This window comes from Oncorhynchus kisutch, linkage group LG18 (genome assembly GCF_002021735.2).
Source record: "Oncorhynchus kisutch isolate 150728-3 linkage group LG18, Okis_V2, whole genome shotgun sequence".
Lineage (NCBI taxonomy): Eukaryota > Metazoa > Chordata > Actinopteri > Salmoniformes > Salmonidae > Oncorhynchus > Oncorhynchus kisutch.
The window spans coordinates 30,633,166-30,652,543 of record NC_034191.2 but is presented as its reverse complement, the minus strand read 5'-3'; the positions used below and the strand labels follow the sequence as shown (position 1 = coordinate 30,652,543).

Genomic DNA, 19,378 nt, shown 5'->3' with positions numbered 1-19,378 from the left:
AGTCATTTAGCAGACACTCTTATCCAGAGCAACTTACAGTTAGTACATTCGTTTTACGTTACCTAGGTGAGACAACCACATATCACAATCATAGTAAGTACATTTTGTCTCATAAATTAGTTATCAGCCAAGGTGACTATTATTAGGAGCATAACAGTCAGTCACGCACTGCACAGCAGACCTATTTTATTATGTCACGTTTTTATTGTTACATAGACTGGATAGGTGCTGTGAAATGTGTTGTTTTACAGGGGCAGCCATAGTAGGATGATGCTCCCAGAGCAAATGTTTTTCTTATCGGCTCGGTTATTGGAACCATCGACCAACGCGCTAACCGCTAGGCCAGTGGTTCTCTAACCTCTCCTCTGGGAACCCCAACTGTTTCACAGTTCTGCTGTAGCCCTTAACTAACTCACCTGATTCACCTAGTCAAGGGCTTGGTGATTAGTTGACGATTTGATTTGGGTGCGCTAACTGTGGAATCATTGATATAATATACTAGCCTAAACAAGATATACTGACAAAAGCACATATTCCAGCACACTACAGGTCGCGGAGAGACCAATGACTGTGAGAAGGTCAGTGATGGTGACTTTTTAAAAGGATATTCTTCTAAAATATAATTTCCCCCTCCAATAACATATTGGTCATTATTATTAGGCAGGTGTGCTATTTAGCAATAAGTATCATCACCTGATGCAGCATAGTGTCTATAAATAAATAGGCTAAGGGGTTGCCCATCTGCATTTACCCAATTGGATTAACTATTAGCTAGATCAGAAACTATTAGCTAGACCATGAATTGTGTTGCTACATATAGTTAGCAACATATTGATGAGATGAATGTCCCCCACAAAAAAAACATTCCACTGGCACTCAGCCAACTAAATATAATGTACTGTGATTATAATGTAGGCCTACCTGTTACACCTGACCCTGGTTAGATTGAGCCCGGCTTTCCTACGCATTCAACGGCATTGGTGAGCGCTAACACCCACAAACCATGACCATGCAGGTTCTAAAATTGTGTATTTTATTAATTTCTTGGATTTGAGAAATAAGTGTAGCCTACTAACACAATAAAGCTCTGTGTTCTTCCTCTTTTAACAGTGGGCATCAAAACTGCTTTCAAAGGCGTGTTTTCCCACGACTACATTAAGAACATTGTACAATGACTGGGCATGTACATTTCTCTCCGTGTGCGGCACTTGCAATTTCAATGAGCCTTGAGAGGAATGTTGTTTTCTCGCATAGAATGCGACAGGCTGAACAATTGAATAGGTATACCATTCGTTCTACTGTGGGATTGTCTGACTTTGCTGTTACGTACTTGTGTTGTTGGCTGTGGAATATTGCATGTGGACAACCATTTTTTATTTGATAATTCAACTAACCAAAGGTACCGGGTGTCAGCTCCACCTGGCTCTCATTTGGATCATAGGTGGGACCTGGACCAATTAAACCCCTGGTCGAGAACCCCAAAGGGCGCAGGACCTTCCTTCATTTGAGGGGTGAAAAAACTATAAACAATTATGTAGCGAACTTTATACTGTTCCATTGATCGAGTGCACATATTTAGCTAGAAATCATTCAGAAAATATACCACCAGCATAATTACAATTAATACAGTACACCCCTACCCTCTCCCCCCCTCTCTCACGCTCACCTCATCTCTCATACAAGACCATGTTAATGTGTCACTCAAAGGTACCTTTCATTTAACTGCAAGCTGAGTGGAAGTGTGGGTATATGCATGTCTACCCAGGACACACATTTGGTTAAATTAATTCCTCATGTCTCTTAACTATCTCTTCTTGGTTTAAACATTAACTCTGTGCCATCCAATAGACCGAGTCCTGCGCACAGGTGCGCTCTGAGGATTTTTATCTCACCATCACATCTCCTCCTTCGCAGAATTACTTGATGATGCGGCTATATACTCACACACCTTGCGAAATATAATAAGTATTGGTGTATGCTACTGCATTAAGTGACGTGCATAACTTAACTTGATTTATTCGGATTTAATGAAACAGGCGGCACAATGAATCCAACGGTCCAATATAACACGTCACGCGTTTAACAGCTTTAGATCATCAAATTAGATTGCTTGGAGGGGATATAGGGCTCAGGCGTCACTAATACTACACAATTGAGATTAGTTGTAGCCTACATACTCACCGATCCCCCAACCCACGCAGCAGCTCTCTTTACAGGTTCGGAGCATTGCCGGAACATCCCCACACAATCTACTCCGTATAACCCTACCGGATCCATGGTGAGTGTCCTGGGCACATCATTTGACACATAAACATTTATGAATGTTTTGTTGTCCATTTTCCTAATAAAATCAACTTTTTCTTCAGTTAAAGGTCCAATACATCTCAATGTCAAATCATATCTGGGTGAAAATGAAGTACCTTACAGCGATTATTTTTCAATTAAAATGATCAAAAATAAACAAAAATGGCTTCTTGGCAAAGAGCAATTTCTCAAGGAAGATTTTTGCTAGGACTGTCTGGGAGTGGTCTGGGTGGAGAGGGGAAAACTGAAAACTAGCTGTTATTGGCAGAGAGGTTTGGAACTCTCTTTCTTATTGGTCTATTAACCAATTTACTGCCTGGTGATGTCATCCCACAAAAACAGGCTGAAATTTCAGGCAGTCTTTTTCAAACAGTCTTTTTTCAAAAGTGCATTATCATTGTTTTCACAATTTCACAGTATTATTCTGTGGAAGTATACAGTACCAGTCAAAAGTTTGGACACACCTACTCATTCCAGGGTTTTTCTTTATTTGTACTAATTTCTACATTGTAGAATAATATTGAAGACATCAACACTATGCAATAACAAATATGGAATCATGTAGTAACCAAAAAAGTGTGAAACAAATCAAAATATATTTTAGATTTGCAATTCTTCAAAGTAGCCACCTTTTGCATTGATCACAGCTTTGTACACTCCAGGCATATGTGTAATTCCATGGTTTTGATGTCTTCACTATTATTCTACAATATAGAAAATAGTACAATTTTAAAGAAAACCCTTGAATGAGTAGGTGTGTCCAAACTTTTGACTGGTACTGTATAGAAAACACAGAAAAATCACATTTTTGACTGCATTGGGCCTTTAATGTTCATCAGCACATTGTGATTGTGTTCCCTGGCAATTTAGTGCTATTGCAGACTTGCATGTGACTAGTTTCATTTAAAAAAAGATGTACTGTGCATTCGGAAAATATTCAGAGCCCTTCCCCTTTTCCAGATTTTGTTACGTTTACAGCCTTATTCTAAAATGGATTAAATTAATGTTTTCCGTCATCAATCTACACACAATACCCCATAATGACAAAGCGAAAACAGGTTTTTTGAAATGTTTGCACATTTATTTAAAATAAAAACTGAAATTCCTTATTTACATAAGTATTCAGACCCTTTGCAATGACTCAAAATTGAGCTCAGGTGCATCCTGTTTCCATTGGTCATCCTTGAGATGTTTCTACAACTCAATTGGAGTGCACCTGTGGTAAATTAAATTCATTCGACATGATTTGGAAAGGGACACACCTTTCTATATAGGGTCCCACAGTTGACAGTGCATGTCAGAGAAAAAATCAAGCCATGGGGTCTAAGGAATTGTCTGTAGAGCTCTGAGACAGGATTGTGTCGAGGGACAAATCTGGAGAAGGGTACCAAAAACTGTCTGCAGCATTGAAGGTCCCCAAGAACACAGTGGCCTCCATCATTGTTTAATGGAAGAAATGTGGAATCTATGGTCACTCTGACAGAGCTCGAATGCACTGTATTTAAGTTTGATTCAAAGTTTTATAAAACATAGAGTGGCCTACACTGTTGACTGAAGTGCTGAGATTTTGTGAACGTGCCAAGGGATCAGGAATTTGCACAGTTTGGATAAGTCGGACGAAACAGGTAGATGATGCTGATCGCTACAACTGTCGAGGAACCTTCTACGCATTTCATATTACGACATGGGAAATTGCAGATAGCTTGAGGCAATCTACTTATTTAGTTATATTTTAAACACATCTCGTTGTTGAATTTATTCGATCTAACTGGAATTCACATCAAATAAGGATGTTGCATCTAAGGTTCCTTGAAGCCAATTTGTGATAGTTCCATACAAGAGAGACAGACAGATCACAAATCTATCTGCATTAGGTGATCAATTATTGTCACAATTGATGATCATGAACATGTTATAATATGCAATTATATACTTCCAATATGACATTTTTGATAGTTCGACTGAACAAATATGGTCTACTTTAGGCTATCTACTTTAAGGCCTTTATTTGATAATCTATGACTTTATTGATGAGCTATCCCTCGTGCCTATTTGTTTTACAGCGCACTGCCCAGACTTGCCAAGATCTGAGCTTCGTAGGGCGCCAACTCTATGACTGTCCTTACCCCGCCCCAACGTTAGCAGACAGTGTTGATGTTTCCACGGTGACTCTGGCCTCCTTTTGGGCTGCTGGTTCTCCGGACAACACAGCCTGCCAGCAGGAGTCGACACAGTGGGGTAAGTTGTTTGAAAGAAATTTTTACTTAGCAGCGATATGCTATGTTCAGCGTGAGACTCCGTTGGGCTGGCACGTTTATCACTGCAATTATCCACATTTGGATGTCACAGAATATGATTGATCTAACGTCCTGTCCTAAGTCCTGTCCTTTCTTTCTTTTCTTTATACTGTACACATTATTTACTCATGTAGGCCTATATCTCTTGCTGATGTGCATAACATCCACGGAGTTGAGTCGAGACTAAAGTTTGTGAAGTGAATCTGACTATTTAGAGACTATTTCGAGTCACTGTGTAATCGATACTTTTAGATGGTAAATTCTTAAACCCTTACCGTGTACCTATGTTGGTCCACTGTAGCTGAGTGAGTTTCTTTCTTTGCTGAAATCCATACTTTTTAGTGAATCGTTAATCAAATACAACCACCGACTGTTTGCTCGTTGATATTCAATTGGCACATGCGCATTCACACTTAGTTGCCATTTAGAGCAACAGCATCAGTGGTTGTATTTGATTAACGTTTTATTAAAAAGTATGGATTTCAGCTAACAGAAAGGCATGCAGCTACAGAGGACACACAGCGACTCTAAGTAGTTGGAGGTTAACTCCACAAACTCTAGTCTCCACTCAACTCCATGGATGTAATGTACATCATGCGGTTGAGTTTAGTCCTTGAATGGTATTATTGGTATTATATTTTTGATATTTAGGGTCATGTCTCTGTCTCCTCTCCCACCTAGAACTCCTCTCCCGCTTGGACTGTGGGACCTCTCCACCTGACCCCAACTGGAATGACCACCTGTCGCCACATTTGCAGAGAAACAAGCAGGCATTTACACACAAAAACATGGAGGGGTTCTTTAATCAGAATCTCATGTGCTACCTGCCGTTGGGTCTTTTCAAGGCACTCAAGCCCCTTACCAGGCACTTAACCCTTTTTATAGTGCATTCGGAAAGTATTCAGACCCCTTGACCTTTTCTACATTTTGTTACGTTACAGCCTTATTCTAAAATTTATTAAATTGTATTTTTTCCCTCATCAATCTACATACAATACCCCATAATGACAAAGCAAAAACAGTTTTTCCTACGTATTCAGACCCTTTACTCAAAACTTTGTTGAAGCACCTTTGGCAGTTATTACAGCCTTGAGTCTTCTTGGGTATGACGCTACAAGCTTGGTACACCTGTATTTGGGGAGTTTCTCCCATTATTCTCTGCAGATCCTCTCAAGCTCTGTCAGGTTGAATGGGGAGCGTTGCTGCATAGCTAATTTCAGGACTCTCCAGAGATGTTCGTTCAGGTTCAAGTCCGGGCTCTGGCTGGGCCATTCAAGGACATTCAGAGTCTTGTCCCAAAGCCACTCCTGCGTTGTCCTGTTGGAAGGTTCCCTGGAGCAGGTTTTCATTAAGGATCTATCTCTCTGTGCTTTGCTCAATTAATCTTGCCCTCAATCCTGAATAGTCTCCCAGCCCTTGCCGCTGAAAAACATCCCCACAGCATGATGCTGCCACCACCATGCTTCACCGTAGGGATGGTGCCAGTTTTCCTCCAGATGTGATGCTAGTCATTCAGGCCAAAGAGTTCAATCATGGTTTAATTAGACCAGAGCATTTTGTTTCTCATGGTCTGAGAGACCTTTAGGTGCCTTTTGGCAAACTACAAGCAGGCTGTCATGTGACTTTTACTGAGTAGTGGCTTCTGTCTGGCCACTCTACCATAAAGGCCTGATTGGTGATGGTTGTCCTTCTGGAAGGTTCTCCCATCTCCACAGAGGAACTTTGGAGCTCGGTCAGAGTGACCATCCGGTTCTTTGTCACCTCCCTGACCAAGGCCCTTCTTCCCCGATTGTTGAGTTTGGCCAGGCGGCCAGGTCTACAGTTGTGGCCAAAAGTTTTGAGAATGACACAAATATAAATTTTCACAAAGTTTGCTGCCTCAGTTTGTATGATGGCAATTTGCATATACTCCAGAATGTTATGAAGAGTGATCAAATGAATTGCAATTAATTGCAAAGTCCCTCTTTGCCATGCAAATGAACTGAATCCCCCCCAAAACATTTCCACTGCATTTCAGCCCTGCCACAAAAGGACCAGCTGACATCATGTCAGGGATTCTCTCGTTAACACAGGTGTGATTGTTGAGGACAAGACTGGAGATCACTGTCATTGCTCATTGAGTTTCAATAACAGACTGGAAGCTTCAAAAGGAGGGTGGTGCTTGGAATCATTGTTCTTCCTCTGTCAACCATGGTTACCTGCAAGGAAACACGTGCCGTCATCATTGCTTTGCACAAAAAGGGCTTCACAGGCAAGGATATTGCTGCCAGTAAGATTGCACCTAAATCAACCATTTATCTATCGGGTAATCAAGAACTTCAAGGAGAGAGGTTCAATTGTTGTGAAGAAGGCTTCAGAGCGCCCAAGAAAGTCCAGCAAGCACCAGGACCATTTCCTAAAGATGATTTGGCTGCGGGATCGGGGCACCACCAGTACAGAGCTTGTTCAGGAATGGCAGCAGACAGGTGTGAGTGCATCGGCACGCAAAGTGAGGCAAAGAATTTTGGAGGATGTCCTGGTGTCAAGATGGGCAGCAAAGAAGCCATTTCTCTCCAGGAAAAAATTCAGGGACAGACTGATATTCTGCAAATGGTACAGGCAATGGACTGCTGAGGATTGGGGTAAAGTCATTTTCTTTGAGGAATCCCCTTTCCGATTGTTTGGGGCATCCGGAAAAAAAGCCTGTCCGGGGAAGACAAGGCGAGTGCTACCATCAGTCCTGTGTCATGCCAATAGTAAACCATCCTGAGACCATTCATGTGTGGGTTTGCTTCTCAGCCAAGGGCTCACTCACAATTTTGCCTAAGAATACAGCCATGAATGAAGAATGGTTCCAACACATCCTCCGAGAGCAACTTCTCCCAACCATCCAGGAACAGTTTGGTGATGAACAATGCCTTTTCCAGCATGATGGAGCACCTTGCCATAAGGCAAAAGTGATAACTAAGTGGCTCGGGGAACAAAACATAAATATTTTGGGTCCTTGGCCAGGAAACTCCTCAGACCTTAATCCCATTGAGAATTTGTGGTCAATCCTCAAGAGGCAGGTGGACAAACAAAAACCCACGAATTCTGACAAACTCCAAGCATTGATTATGCAAGAATGGGCTGCCATCAGTCAGGATGTGGCCCAGAAGTTAATTGACAGCATGCCAGGGTGGATTGCATAGCTCTTGAAAAAGAAGGGTCAACACTGCAAATATTGACTTTTTGCATCAACTTCATGTAATTGTCAATAAAAGCCGTTGAGACTTATGAAATGCTTGTAATTATACTTCAGTATTCCATAGTAACATCGGACAAAAATATCTAAAGACACTGAAGCAGCAAACATTGTGGAAATTAATATTTGTGTAATTCTCAAAACGTTTGGCCACGACTGTAGGAAGAGTCTAGGTGGTTCCAAACTTCTTCCATTTAAGAATGATGAAGTCCACAGTGTTCTTGGGGACATTCAATGCTGCAGAAATGTTTTGGTACCCTTCACCAGATCCGTGCCTCGACACAATCCTGTCTTGGAGCTTTACGGACAATTGCTTAAGCCTCTTTTATTTTTATTTCACCTTTATTTCCTTTAGTAGTGGTTTGGTTTTTGCTCTGTCATGCACTGTGAATTGTGAGACCTTATACAGACAGGCGTGTGTCTTTCCAAATCATGTTGAATGAATTGAATTTACCACAGGTGGACTCCAATCAAGTTGTAGAAACATCTCTAGGATGATAAATGGAAACAGGATGCACCTGATCTCAATTTCAAGTCTCATAGCAAAGTGTCTGAATACTTACGGTACTTGTCAAAAGTTTGGACACACCTACTCATTCCAGGGGTTTTCTAGGTTTTTACTATTTTCTACATTGTAGAATAATAGTGAAACCTCAAAACTATGAAATAACACACATGGATTCATGTAGTAACCAAAAAAGTGTTTACTAAACAAATCAAAATATATTTGCAATTCTTCAAAGTAGCCACCCTTTGCCTTGATGATAGATTTGCACACTCTTGGAATTCTCTCGACCAGCTTCGTGAGGTTAGTCACCTGGAATGCATTTCAATTAACAGGTGTGCCTTGTTAAAAGTTATGTTGTGGAATTTATTTTCTTAATGCGTTTGAGCCAATCAGTTGTGTTATGACAAGGTAGGGGTGGTATTCAGAAGATAGCCCTATTTGGTAAAAAATCCATATTATGGCAAGAACAGCTCAAATAAGCAAAGAGAAACGCCATCATTACTTTAAGACATGAAGGTCAGTCAATACGGAAAATTTGAAGTACTTTGAAAGTTTCTTCAAGTGCAGTTGCAACATCAAGCTCTACGATGAAACTGGCTCTCATGAGGACCGCCACAGGACAGGAAGACCCAGAGTTACTTCTGCTGCAGAGGATATGTGTATTAGAGTTAACTGCACCTCAGATGGCAGCCCAAATAAATGCTTCACAGAGTTCAAGTAACAGACACATCTCAACATCAACTGTTCAGAGGAGACTGCGTGAATCAGGCCTTCATGGTTGAATTGCTGCAAAGAAACCACTACTAAAGGACACCAATAAGAAGAAGAGACTTGCCTTTGCCAAGAAACACGAGCAATGGATAAGTGGAAATTCGCCCTTTCTCCAAATTGGATATTTTTGATTCCAACCGCTGTCTTTGTGAGATGCGGTGTTGGTGAACAGATATCTGCATGTTTATTTCTCACCGTAAAGCATGGAGGAGGAAGTGTTATGGTGTGACAGTGTCACCAACAAAGCACCGTCCCGGAGTCACCTCTTCATTGTTGAGACTGGTGTTTTGCGGGTACTATTTAATAAAGCTGCCAGTTGAGGACTTGTGAGGTGTCTGTTTCTCAAACTAGACACTCTAATGTACTTGTCCTCTTGCTCAGTTGTGCACCGGGGCCTCCCACTCTTTCTATTCTGGTTAGAGCCAGTTTGAGCTGTTCTGTGAAGGGAGTAGTACACAGCGTTGTACGAGATCTTCAGTTTCTTGGCAATTTCTCGCATAGAATAGCCTTCATTTCTCAGAACAAGAATAGACTGACGAGTTTCAGAAGAAAGTTCTTTGTTTCTGGACATTTTGAGCCTGTAATCGAACCCACAAATGCTGATGCTCCAGATAGTCAACTAGTCTAAAGAAGTCCAGTATCATTGCTTCTTTAATCAGTACCACAGTTTTCAACTGTGCTAACACAGTTGCAAATGGGTTTTATAATGATTAATTAGCCTTTTAAAATGATGAACTTGGATTAGATAACACAACGTGCCATTGGAACACAGGAGTGATGGTTGCTGATAATGAGCCTCTGTACGCCTATGTAGATATGCCATTGAAAATCTGCCGTTTCCAGCTACAATAGTCAATTACAACATTAACAATGTCTACACTGTATTTCTGATCAATTTGATGTTGTTTTAATGGACAAAAATTAGTTTTTCTTTCAAAAACAAGGACATTTCAAAGTGACCCCAAACCTTTGAACGGTAGTGTGTGTGTGTGTGTGTGTGTGTGTGTGTGTGTGTGTGTGTGTGTGTGTGTGTGTGTGTGTGTGTATATATTCAAATGAGTAAATAAAATAATGAAGATATCATTTGTACTGTTGATATTTATTCATTTTTCCTAAGCTTCAAGACACATTGATACAAAGAGAGGAGGAACTGGCAAGACTGCAAGAGGAAATTAACAATCTAAAAGAATTCTTAAACTCCTCATGTGTGAAAGCCTTGGAGGAAAAAACTAAGGTAATTACTTCATGGATGAATTGGTTGATTAATTTCATCTGAGTTTTTCTAAAGGTTCATCTCTAAACATAGCATAGTAAATAAGGTTGCCCTTTGGAAAGCCTGCAACCAATGTTCACTCTAAGCTGCGCGTGTCCCCCTGGCGCGCAGCAGACCCGAGACTGCCACGCCGCTCCCCTTGGACTGCGGGGTAGAAGAAATGCATTATCAGCCCATGGAGAGAGGCACGAGATTGAACTTCACTCAACGTTCTAGATTTTTTCTTGATAGTTAACACTGTCAACGTTTCCATTTACTGTGGCAATTGTGATCAAATCAACACAATATTAGTGTTGACATGCTCTACACAGACCGTTGCGGCATAACCAATCAGAACTGCAGTAGGCTTATTTAAGCAATAAGGCCCGAGGGGGTGTTGTATATGGTTAATATACCACAGCTAAGGACGATTCCTATGCTAGACACAGCTCTTAGCCGTGGTATATTGGCAATATACCACAAACTCCCGAGCAAATATTGCTATTTTATACTGGTTACCAAGATAATTAGAGTAGTAGAAATACATGTTTTGTCATACCCATGGTATACTGTCTGATATACCACGGCTGTCAGCAAATCAGCATTCAGGGCTCAACCCACCAAGTTTATAAATGCAATTAAACCATTACCATATATGGATCTGTGCCATTTACTTTGAACTGGACTGTTTAAAGCATGAGTGGATGCGCTTGTTTTGAGATCAAAGTGAGAGTAGCATGTAGCCACGTGTCCACATTTTGTTCATATCCTTTGTTAGTTCGTGAGTTATTAGCCCAGTTATAGGTCATTTGTAGTCAGCAATAGGGGAGTGATTGCTTCCTACAAGAGCACAAAACGTGTACAGTTCTAGACTTCTTTGAAAAGTCAGGTAAAGAGCTTTTTTTGTTTTTAAAAGGACAGTGGTGTGTTTTGAGACAGGCTTCAATAAGCTTAGTAGCCAATAGGCAGAGGGTAGCATCATTTTTCTGATTCTCTTAAATAATGGTATGGGAATAATAATGCATTTTATTTTGTAAAGTGGTTTCTTGCATCAAACAACACATTTTCATTCACCTCCTTGTCTGAAGGACAAGTGGATAAACAGGTTTATGTGAAGCCTTGCATGTTTTTTCAAAAGTCTCATGGAACGTAGGCCTACATTGAACACAACACATTGGCTGCTACTGTATGCTGAATTATAGAACAGCTATTTCCATGTTCAAATGTTACGGGATGCATTTTCTCCATTGTTTTAGTAGGTAGGCCACTATTAACTGTAACATAAAGCAGGTACAGCCTCAGTGTTTACAACATTCAAGTTTGTGCTCAGTAGACTTGAAATTTGGTCAGTGGCCAAGATTTTTTGGGGGAATATTGCCTGCAACATGATGGTGCATTTACTTCATATTCCCACTTTACAGAGGTGTAGTTTCTCTCAAACCGTCTCTTTCGCTCTTTCGCTTCTTCCTCCTTTTCCATAGAGTCTTCTCTCTGCTCAGAGTGGCGATGGGAGGAGGAACCGGAAGCGGAATTCTGAAATCCAGAATCTGCATGGTGTTGGAGAATTCTGGAACCTCAGTGCCAGTCAGCTGCTCCTTGGTTCTCAGGTGAAACGGACCTGCCGGAACTTGGAGTTTTGTCCCGAAGAGGAGCTAGCCTGTACCGATTCTGTGAACCTGTGGATCTTGCAGACCTTGGGCCTGAAGGACGAGGACACCATCGATACATCATCCACTGAATACAGCTTCAACTGCTCCATTAGCTCCCTCACCAAATGCAGCTCTGCCACAGACACCTCTGGTGACTACTGCCAAACAACCGATCACAAAAATACAGCTTATGACTCAAATACTGATGGCCTGTGCAATGGTGCCAGTATAGGACTATACAATGATTACTGCTTTAACACCAACAGTGACTACAGTCTCTCTACAGACTCAGGCTCTGACTTCACTGGAACTGTGCTGTCTGTCCTATACAGCCCTAGCATAGAAGTCCCCCCCCAATTTCCACGTCACCCCTTATGAACCCCCACCGCCCCAATCGGTCAACACTCTCTCACCACATGATCCAATACAGTCATTCAGGCCCATCTTAGCCACCTCACCCAACCAGTCTCAAGACAGGAGTCCCGGGCTGCACCACACTCCCAGCCTGCACTGCCGTAGCCTCCAATCCCATAGGGGGTGACGTGATGAATACCCCATTGTCTACCCCACGTAGCCAGACAGAGCTGGCCTTCAGCGTGTCCCTAAACCCTTCCAGCAGCGTCAGACTCAAGACACACAGCTTTCCTCAGGGACAGGCCTTCGTCCGCAAGAACACCCAGGGAGGCTGGAACTTTACCTGGGTCCCCAAACAAGGCCCGTAAGCCTCATTTCTACCCTACGTACGTACAAACACAAGCTCTACAATTAGCTATGCAAAATGCAGACCCTAAGTAGTTGTATAGCAAAAACATGTTAACCCTACTTTGAGTGTCAATGATGATAGCAGTGATGACGGTAAGAAATTCCTGTGTTCCTGTATAGGGACCAGAGTTTTTCATGGCCAGGTTAATTGGACGTGTGACCCTAGCTATTATCCCTAGCTATTATCCTACCCCCCCTTCTACAGACCAGAAACAGAGCCTGTCATCCAATCAGAGCTCAATCAAACCAGTACCCAGTGCTCACCCACCATTCGATCACGATCTTGACTTGATTCAGCAGCCCTAGTGCCAGGAATGTAAAGTGTTCCCATGTTGAACCATTTAATGTGTCTGAAGGTAGAACTCCGCCTACCCAGCAGGTCCAGAGAACAACTCAAGTGCACCTATTAGGCCTACCACTGGCCAATCAGATCGCTCAGATCAGTGTCTGCACAATTTCCTTGAACGCACAGCAAAGTTGATAATGTGATATTTCAAAAATATTTTGATAATGTGATATTTCAAAACTATTAAAACCATGACTAGAGAGAGACTCAACAAATACAGCAAAGAGCAACTTTTTTTAATGAGTAAGTTCATGTTTAAGTTGTTATTCAGCACCGTCAACACTTATATGTTTTATAAGCCATAAAATGTGTGTTGTCCCTACTTCCACTCACGCAACAACCAGCACTGCAGCTGTAATGAATGAGTATAGCAAAGTGTTTCAATGAACTTGTGTTTTTATTATTTTTGGCTTGTCTTTTTTAATATTGTGGAATATTTCACTTTCTCTGGTCATAGGAGTAACAACATGAATTGATGCATGAGGCAGAAATAATACTGTGTGACTTTTGTTTTGCCATCAGCTTATAAGAATATTTGGAAGATAAATACACAACGCAGAGGACGAGAGGACTAGAATGAATGATCAATAGGGAATTCTCAATGGAAATAGTTGGTTTTCAGTTCAACAGCTGTTTAGAATCTGTGGAATGTCAGTCCTGAACTCAGAGCTACGTGTCCCATGTTTTCATTGGTCTGGAACAGGATACTTGTTATTTGGCCATTGGCCCAGTTGTACTACAAGGACTTCTGATTGGTCAACCCCAGGTTAGGGTGGGGGGTTATAAGTGGCATCCTGTTTCTTTGTTCTGTGGAGAAAAACTGAGGACAGGGAAGACTGAACGTCTACTTCTAATGCATAACATCGATGATTTGTCCTTCTCAAATAAATCTATTTTCTCCCCCTGATTTGCTTTGGGGTCTGTGTTATTGAAGAATAACATCAACTGCTAACAAGCTGGAAGACTGTGTCCCCTTTTCTCAGCGGAGAGAGGAGGGACGGTGATTTGGTGAAGGTGTAGGCTACATTACATGGATTTATTTCATTTTTATTATTTATTTATATACTGTAGATGTTCCAAAGGTCTGCATCAGTGGCTTGTAGGTTATGTGTGGATGCCAGTAGATGCTAAATGGGTTTATGTTAATTAACTTCTTCGGGCTAGGGGGCAGTATTTGGAGGTTTGGATGAATGAGGTGCCAAAAGTAAACTGCCTGTTGCTCAGGCCCAGAAGCTAGGATATGCATATAAGTGGTAGTATTGGATAAAAAAAACACACACGTTTCCAAAACTGTTAAGATAATGTCTGTGAGTATAACAGAACTGATATGGCAGGCAATTTTATCTCTATTTCTGACTTTCGTGACGCCTCTGCTTGGTTGGAAAATGTATGTAATGCTTTTGTGGGTGGGGCGCTGTCCTCAGATAATCGCATGGTGAGCTTTTGCAGTAAAGCCTTTTTGAAATCTGACACAGTGGCTGGATTAACAAGAAGTTAAGCTTTTAAATGATGTATGACACTTGTATTTTCATGAATGTTTAATATTACGATTTGTGTAATTTGAATTTCGCGCTCTGCAATTTCACCGGATGTTGTCGAGGCCAGGCACTAGCGGCACACCTATCTCAGTCAATTACCGTGAGACCGGCTGTTATTTGCTTGACAATCACCGGCTGAAAGTTTCGTGACCGCCACAGCCCTACCCTATGCCTCTTAAATAAATTTGTCGCTGAACATTTTTTCAGGTAATTCGTTAAAACAACTAAAGCCTATGCGCTTGTTGTTATCAAATGTTTTATCTTAATTGGCGCCTTTAAAACGGTCCTTTTGTGAGGCTCACCCGGGAACTAGTTCTGTACAATGGTGAGTGGTGGGGTCAATAAACCAGAATTGGAGGGTCCTCCATCATCGTTTAAATCTCTAGTTTGATCAACTTTTTGGCTTCCCAGTAGATTACAACCACAATGGCCAGAGAGTTGCGGATAAAACTCTTAACAGTATGTTGCTTCGCTCAATGAGAATAGCCTATGCAGCTGCCAATACCTCAAATATGTTGACACATTTACGCTGACACCACTCCCAGTATACCGGAGCAAGACTGAATGTAAAGAAACAACTATACATCACCTCTTCTCTGCATTCAAGCAGCCCTTGAAAATAAATGACAATAGTGATAGGTAGGCTGTGTTTATATTTTTTACAGTCTTTGGTTTATAGCTGTGGATAGGCACCCATGTGTGGTCGAGAATAGGGGGTTGTGGTCGAGAATAGTGGGGTTTCAGCACCTCATGAAAGTGCTCGAGCCACATTACGAATTTCACTCTTGCACCCATTTCAGCAAACAGGTAGTACCCGCTCTATACAAGCAAGCCAAAGACTAAGTTTTCAATGAATTAGCCATAGCACCCAGTATTGCTGTAACGATCTTCTTCATCTGATGAGGAGTAGGAAAGATTGGACCAAAACGCAGCGTGGTAAGTGTCCATTTTAATGAAACATAACTGAACACTGAATACAAAATAACCAAAGTGAAACTTGAAACAGTCCTATCAGGTGACAAAACACAAGACAGGAAACAACTACCCACAAATACCAGGTGGGAACAGGCTACCTAAGTATGGTTCTCAATCAGAGACAACGAATGACAGCTGCCTCTGATTGGGACCATACCAGGCCAAACACAGAAATACAAAACATAGAACAAAACAGAATGCCCACCCCAACTCACGCCTTGACCAACTCAACATACACCCCCCCCCCCCCCCCCAAAGGTGCGGACTCCGGCTGCTAAACATGAACCTATAGGTGAGGGTCTGGGTGGGCATTTCACCGTGGTGTCGGCTCTTGTGCGGGACGCAGACCCCACTCCACCTTAGTCTTGGCCCACTTCTGTGGCGCCTCTGGAGTGGCGACCCTCGCCGCTGACCGCGGACTAGGAGGGAGACTCCGGCGGCGCCTCCGGCAGCGCCGGACAGGCGCTGTAAGGGTCCCCAGTCTTGTCTGACAGCAAAACAGTTCACTCATTTACTGCCTTTTAAAAAACATAGCTGACATGGCTGACTTGCTTAAACAAATTAATTTTTTACTGACAATTGAGATGTACAAACTATGGCATAAGGGGACGACGAGCAGATAAGAGGCAATCTGTAATTTCGATTAAGACATTAATGACAGAGCTAGGACGAACGTAGTCAATATAACTATCTGTTCAGCACTTTTGAAATGTACAGCGACAGAATTCAGAATATGGACCGTTCTTACAGTATTCTTCCTGTACACCAAGTCAGAGTCATAGGATAAATAAAGGAGGCATATAAGCAATGAAAGCTCTTACAATATTAGACCATGAAATTTCTCCAAAACAGGCTATAGGCTACATGTGCACCACCGAGTCAGAACAGTAGGCTAAATTATGAGGGGAAAAGGGACCAAATTATTAGGGTGAGGCACATGGGCTACTAACAGCTTATGACACAACATCCACTTACTATTACTTTGTTAGCTACAGTATACATATCTCCCTGGCATATTACATTATTTGTGCAGCAGCATACAATACATTTTTGGACTCACCTTGTGCTGTGCCCAGTCCTTCTTGGGCAAATGTTCTCATCAAACTTTGTCATCAAAGTCTGGCATTCTTTGGATTTAAGCTGCTTTCAAGACAACTGGGAACCCAGAAAAAAACAAGGATGAATCATGATGTTATTGATCTTCAGGTTGGAGCTCTAAAAAGAGGCCAGAGTTCCTGACTTGGAATTCCAAGTTGGATGACTGTTCTAAATGTATTTTCCCAGTTGGAGCTGTTTTTTTTCAGAGTTCCTGGTTGTCTCTCTGAAGTCTGAGATTTCCCAGTTCCAAGTTTCCAATTGCTTTGAAAGCAGCAGAAGTCATGTTGGAATGACAGCATGGCCAATGTTGAATGTTTATCATTTTAAGCTTGGAAAAGAGACCCTTAAACCCAGACATGGACCACACATCCACTCCACTGAATAGCAGGCTAGTGATTGCTTTGCAATGCTTGTAGTTAGCCACTGATTCCTTCCAAACCACTTATTGTAGAATTTGCGATTTCCAACTTGTTGTGTAATGTTTATGTCCAATTGCTGATGAGCACGATACGTTTTATCTATCATTTCTCTTCATAATTTCTCTTTGCCAGTAGATTGTCGACTTGATTCATGATGATGACTGCTAGCTAAGATTTTGAAAGTATGATGTTGACATGATCAGTCCAATCAAAGCTACTGTAGATATAATGTGATTTAACGTCATTTTATCTGTGGCCAATGACCTTGAGCCTTCTTGGATGGGCACTTCTAATGTAACTCTATGGCAGCACCCAAGGCGCTTGAGTTTTCTAGCTCTCCCTGTAGATTTTGCGGTGATGTAGTGTCCCCATGAGTGACAGAACACTGAGCCAATTACGGCGCAACTAGAGAACATTACCAACCTCTATGCTCCGATTCTGTGCTTCCAACTTTGTGGCAACAGTTTGTGGAAAACCAAGATGGCGGACTGAACTCAGCTATGTAGACCACCTCAAGATAAAAACGTAATATTCAATATCGGTAAGTTTGACTAAATATTAGCAATACACAATCTGGTGGGTAATAACTTTCAATCTGGATAACAACACAAAACAAATCATAAGACTAGAGAAATGTATCTACAAATATTACGAAAACAAGCAACACCCAAACATGACGGAGAGTAAGACTGGAACCTATTTCAAAACGAAAACATGACTTCTACAGACACAGACGATTTAATCTTTTCACCACTGGGAATGGTAAAGGTTGAAACCGATCTGTTAAAATCAATAAATGGCAAACTGGGCATACTTGAACTAGTCAGTAAGGATATAAAAGAGTTGAAGGCAAGCCTCAAGATGAGTAACGAAAAAGCTGCGACATTGGAGAAAGACACAAACAAGCTAAAGGTTCAGTCAATAAGATTGAAACCGAAGTTAATGAACTTAAATGAACATTGTTCTGAGAGAAGCCTTACTTGACATACTGACTAAATCCATGAGAGAGAATCTGGCACTTACAGGTATCCAAGCGAAAGAAGGAGAAGTTCCTGAATGTGTAGTTAGAGAGTTCCTCCTGCCAGAGTCTCCCGCCAGTCCGGCGCTGCCAGAGTCGCCCTTCACTCAGGCGCTGCCAGAGTCGCCCGCCTGTCCGGCGCTGCCAGGGTTGTCCGGCGCTGCGCTGCCAGAGTCGCCCGCCTGCCCGGCGCTGCCAGAGTCGCCCGGCGCTGCCAGAGTCGCCCGCCTGTTCGGCGCTGCCAGAGTCGGGTTAAAGTTATATATAGTAACCCTAGGTGTAAAATAGTAAATAATGGCTACATCTCAGAAAGTTTTTAACTATCTAGAGGAGTAAAACAAGGTTTTCCACTATCGGTATATCTATTTATTATTGCCATCAAAATGTTAGCTGTTGAAATTAGATCCAACAATAATATTAAGGGATTAGAAATCCGTGGCTTAAAAACAAAGGTGTCATTGTACACTGAGTCAGGTTTTCTTTTAAAACCAAAATTAGAATCCCTCCACAGCCTCATAGAGGATCTAGATACTTTTGCTAACCTCTCTGGATGAAAACCAAATTATGATAAATGCACAATATCTTATTTATTGGATCACTAAAAAACTTTTACATTACCGTGTAGTTTACCAATAAAATAGTCTGACGGGGATGTGGACATACTCGGTATACATGTCCCGAAAGAAAGAAATGATCTCACTCCAACACATTTTTATAGAAAGTTAGCAAAAATAGATAAGATCTTGCTACCATGGAAAGGAAAATACCTGTCTATTTGTGGAAAAATCACCCTGAGTCACTCTAGTCATTTCACAGTTGACCTATTTGCTTATGGTTTTGCCTACACCTAGTGACCTGCTTTTTAAATTATATGAACCAAAAATATTCAAATTTATTAGGAATGGCAAGCCAGACAAAAGTAAAAGGCCCCTTTTTATATTATGAATATGAATTCAGAAGGCAGAAATTATTAAATATTAAAGCATTAGACCTCACACTAAAGGCATCAGTCATACAAAAGTTATACTTAAATCTGAAATGGTTCTCTAGTAAATTACTAAGAATGTCTCACGCCATGTTCAAGAATGGGCTTATTCCCTTTATTCAGATTACAACTGCTCACTTTCAGTTATTTGAAAACGAAATAATTTCCAAAATATCGTTATTTTTTTAAAAAGCCTTAGAAATTTGGTTGCAGTTTCAGTTGAATCATAAGTG

At 41.4% G+C, this 19,378-nt stretch overlaps 1 protein-coding gene and 1 long non-coding RNA gene across 2 annotated transcripts; one reads left to right on the top strand and one right to left on the bottom strand.

Moving 5' to 3' along the window:
• Positions 1 to 1,869: 1,869 nt before the first annotated feature.
• Positions 1,870 to 12,842, top strand: LOC109875554 (geminin coiled-coil domain-containing protein 1). Its single transcript, XM_020467896.2, has 6 exons — positions 1,870 to 2,278; positions 4,368 to 4,542; positions 5,283 to 5,371; positions 10,221 to 10,337; positions 11,837 to 12,379; positions 12,454 to 12,842. The coding sequence occupies exons 1-6, from the start codon at positions 2,276 to 2,278 to the stop codon at positions 12,724 to 12,726; spliced, it is 1,200 nt and encodes a 399-aa protein (XP_020323485.1). The 5' UTR covers positions 1,870 to 2,275; the 3' UTR covers positions 12,727 to 12,842.
• Positions 12,843 to 15,879: 3,037 nt separating this feature from the next.
• Positions 15,880 to 18,280, bottom strand: LOC116354845 (uncharacterized). Its single transcript, XR_004204080.1, has 3 exons — positions 18,166 to 18,280; positions 16,686 to 16,780; positions 15,880 to 16,112 (listed from the first exon to the last, which is right to left on the bottom strand). It is a non-coding gene; the product is annotated as an uncharacterized LOC116354845 (long non-coding RNA).
• Positions 18,281 to 19,378: the final 1,098 nt, after the last annotated feature.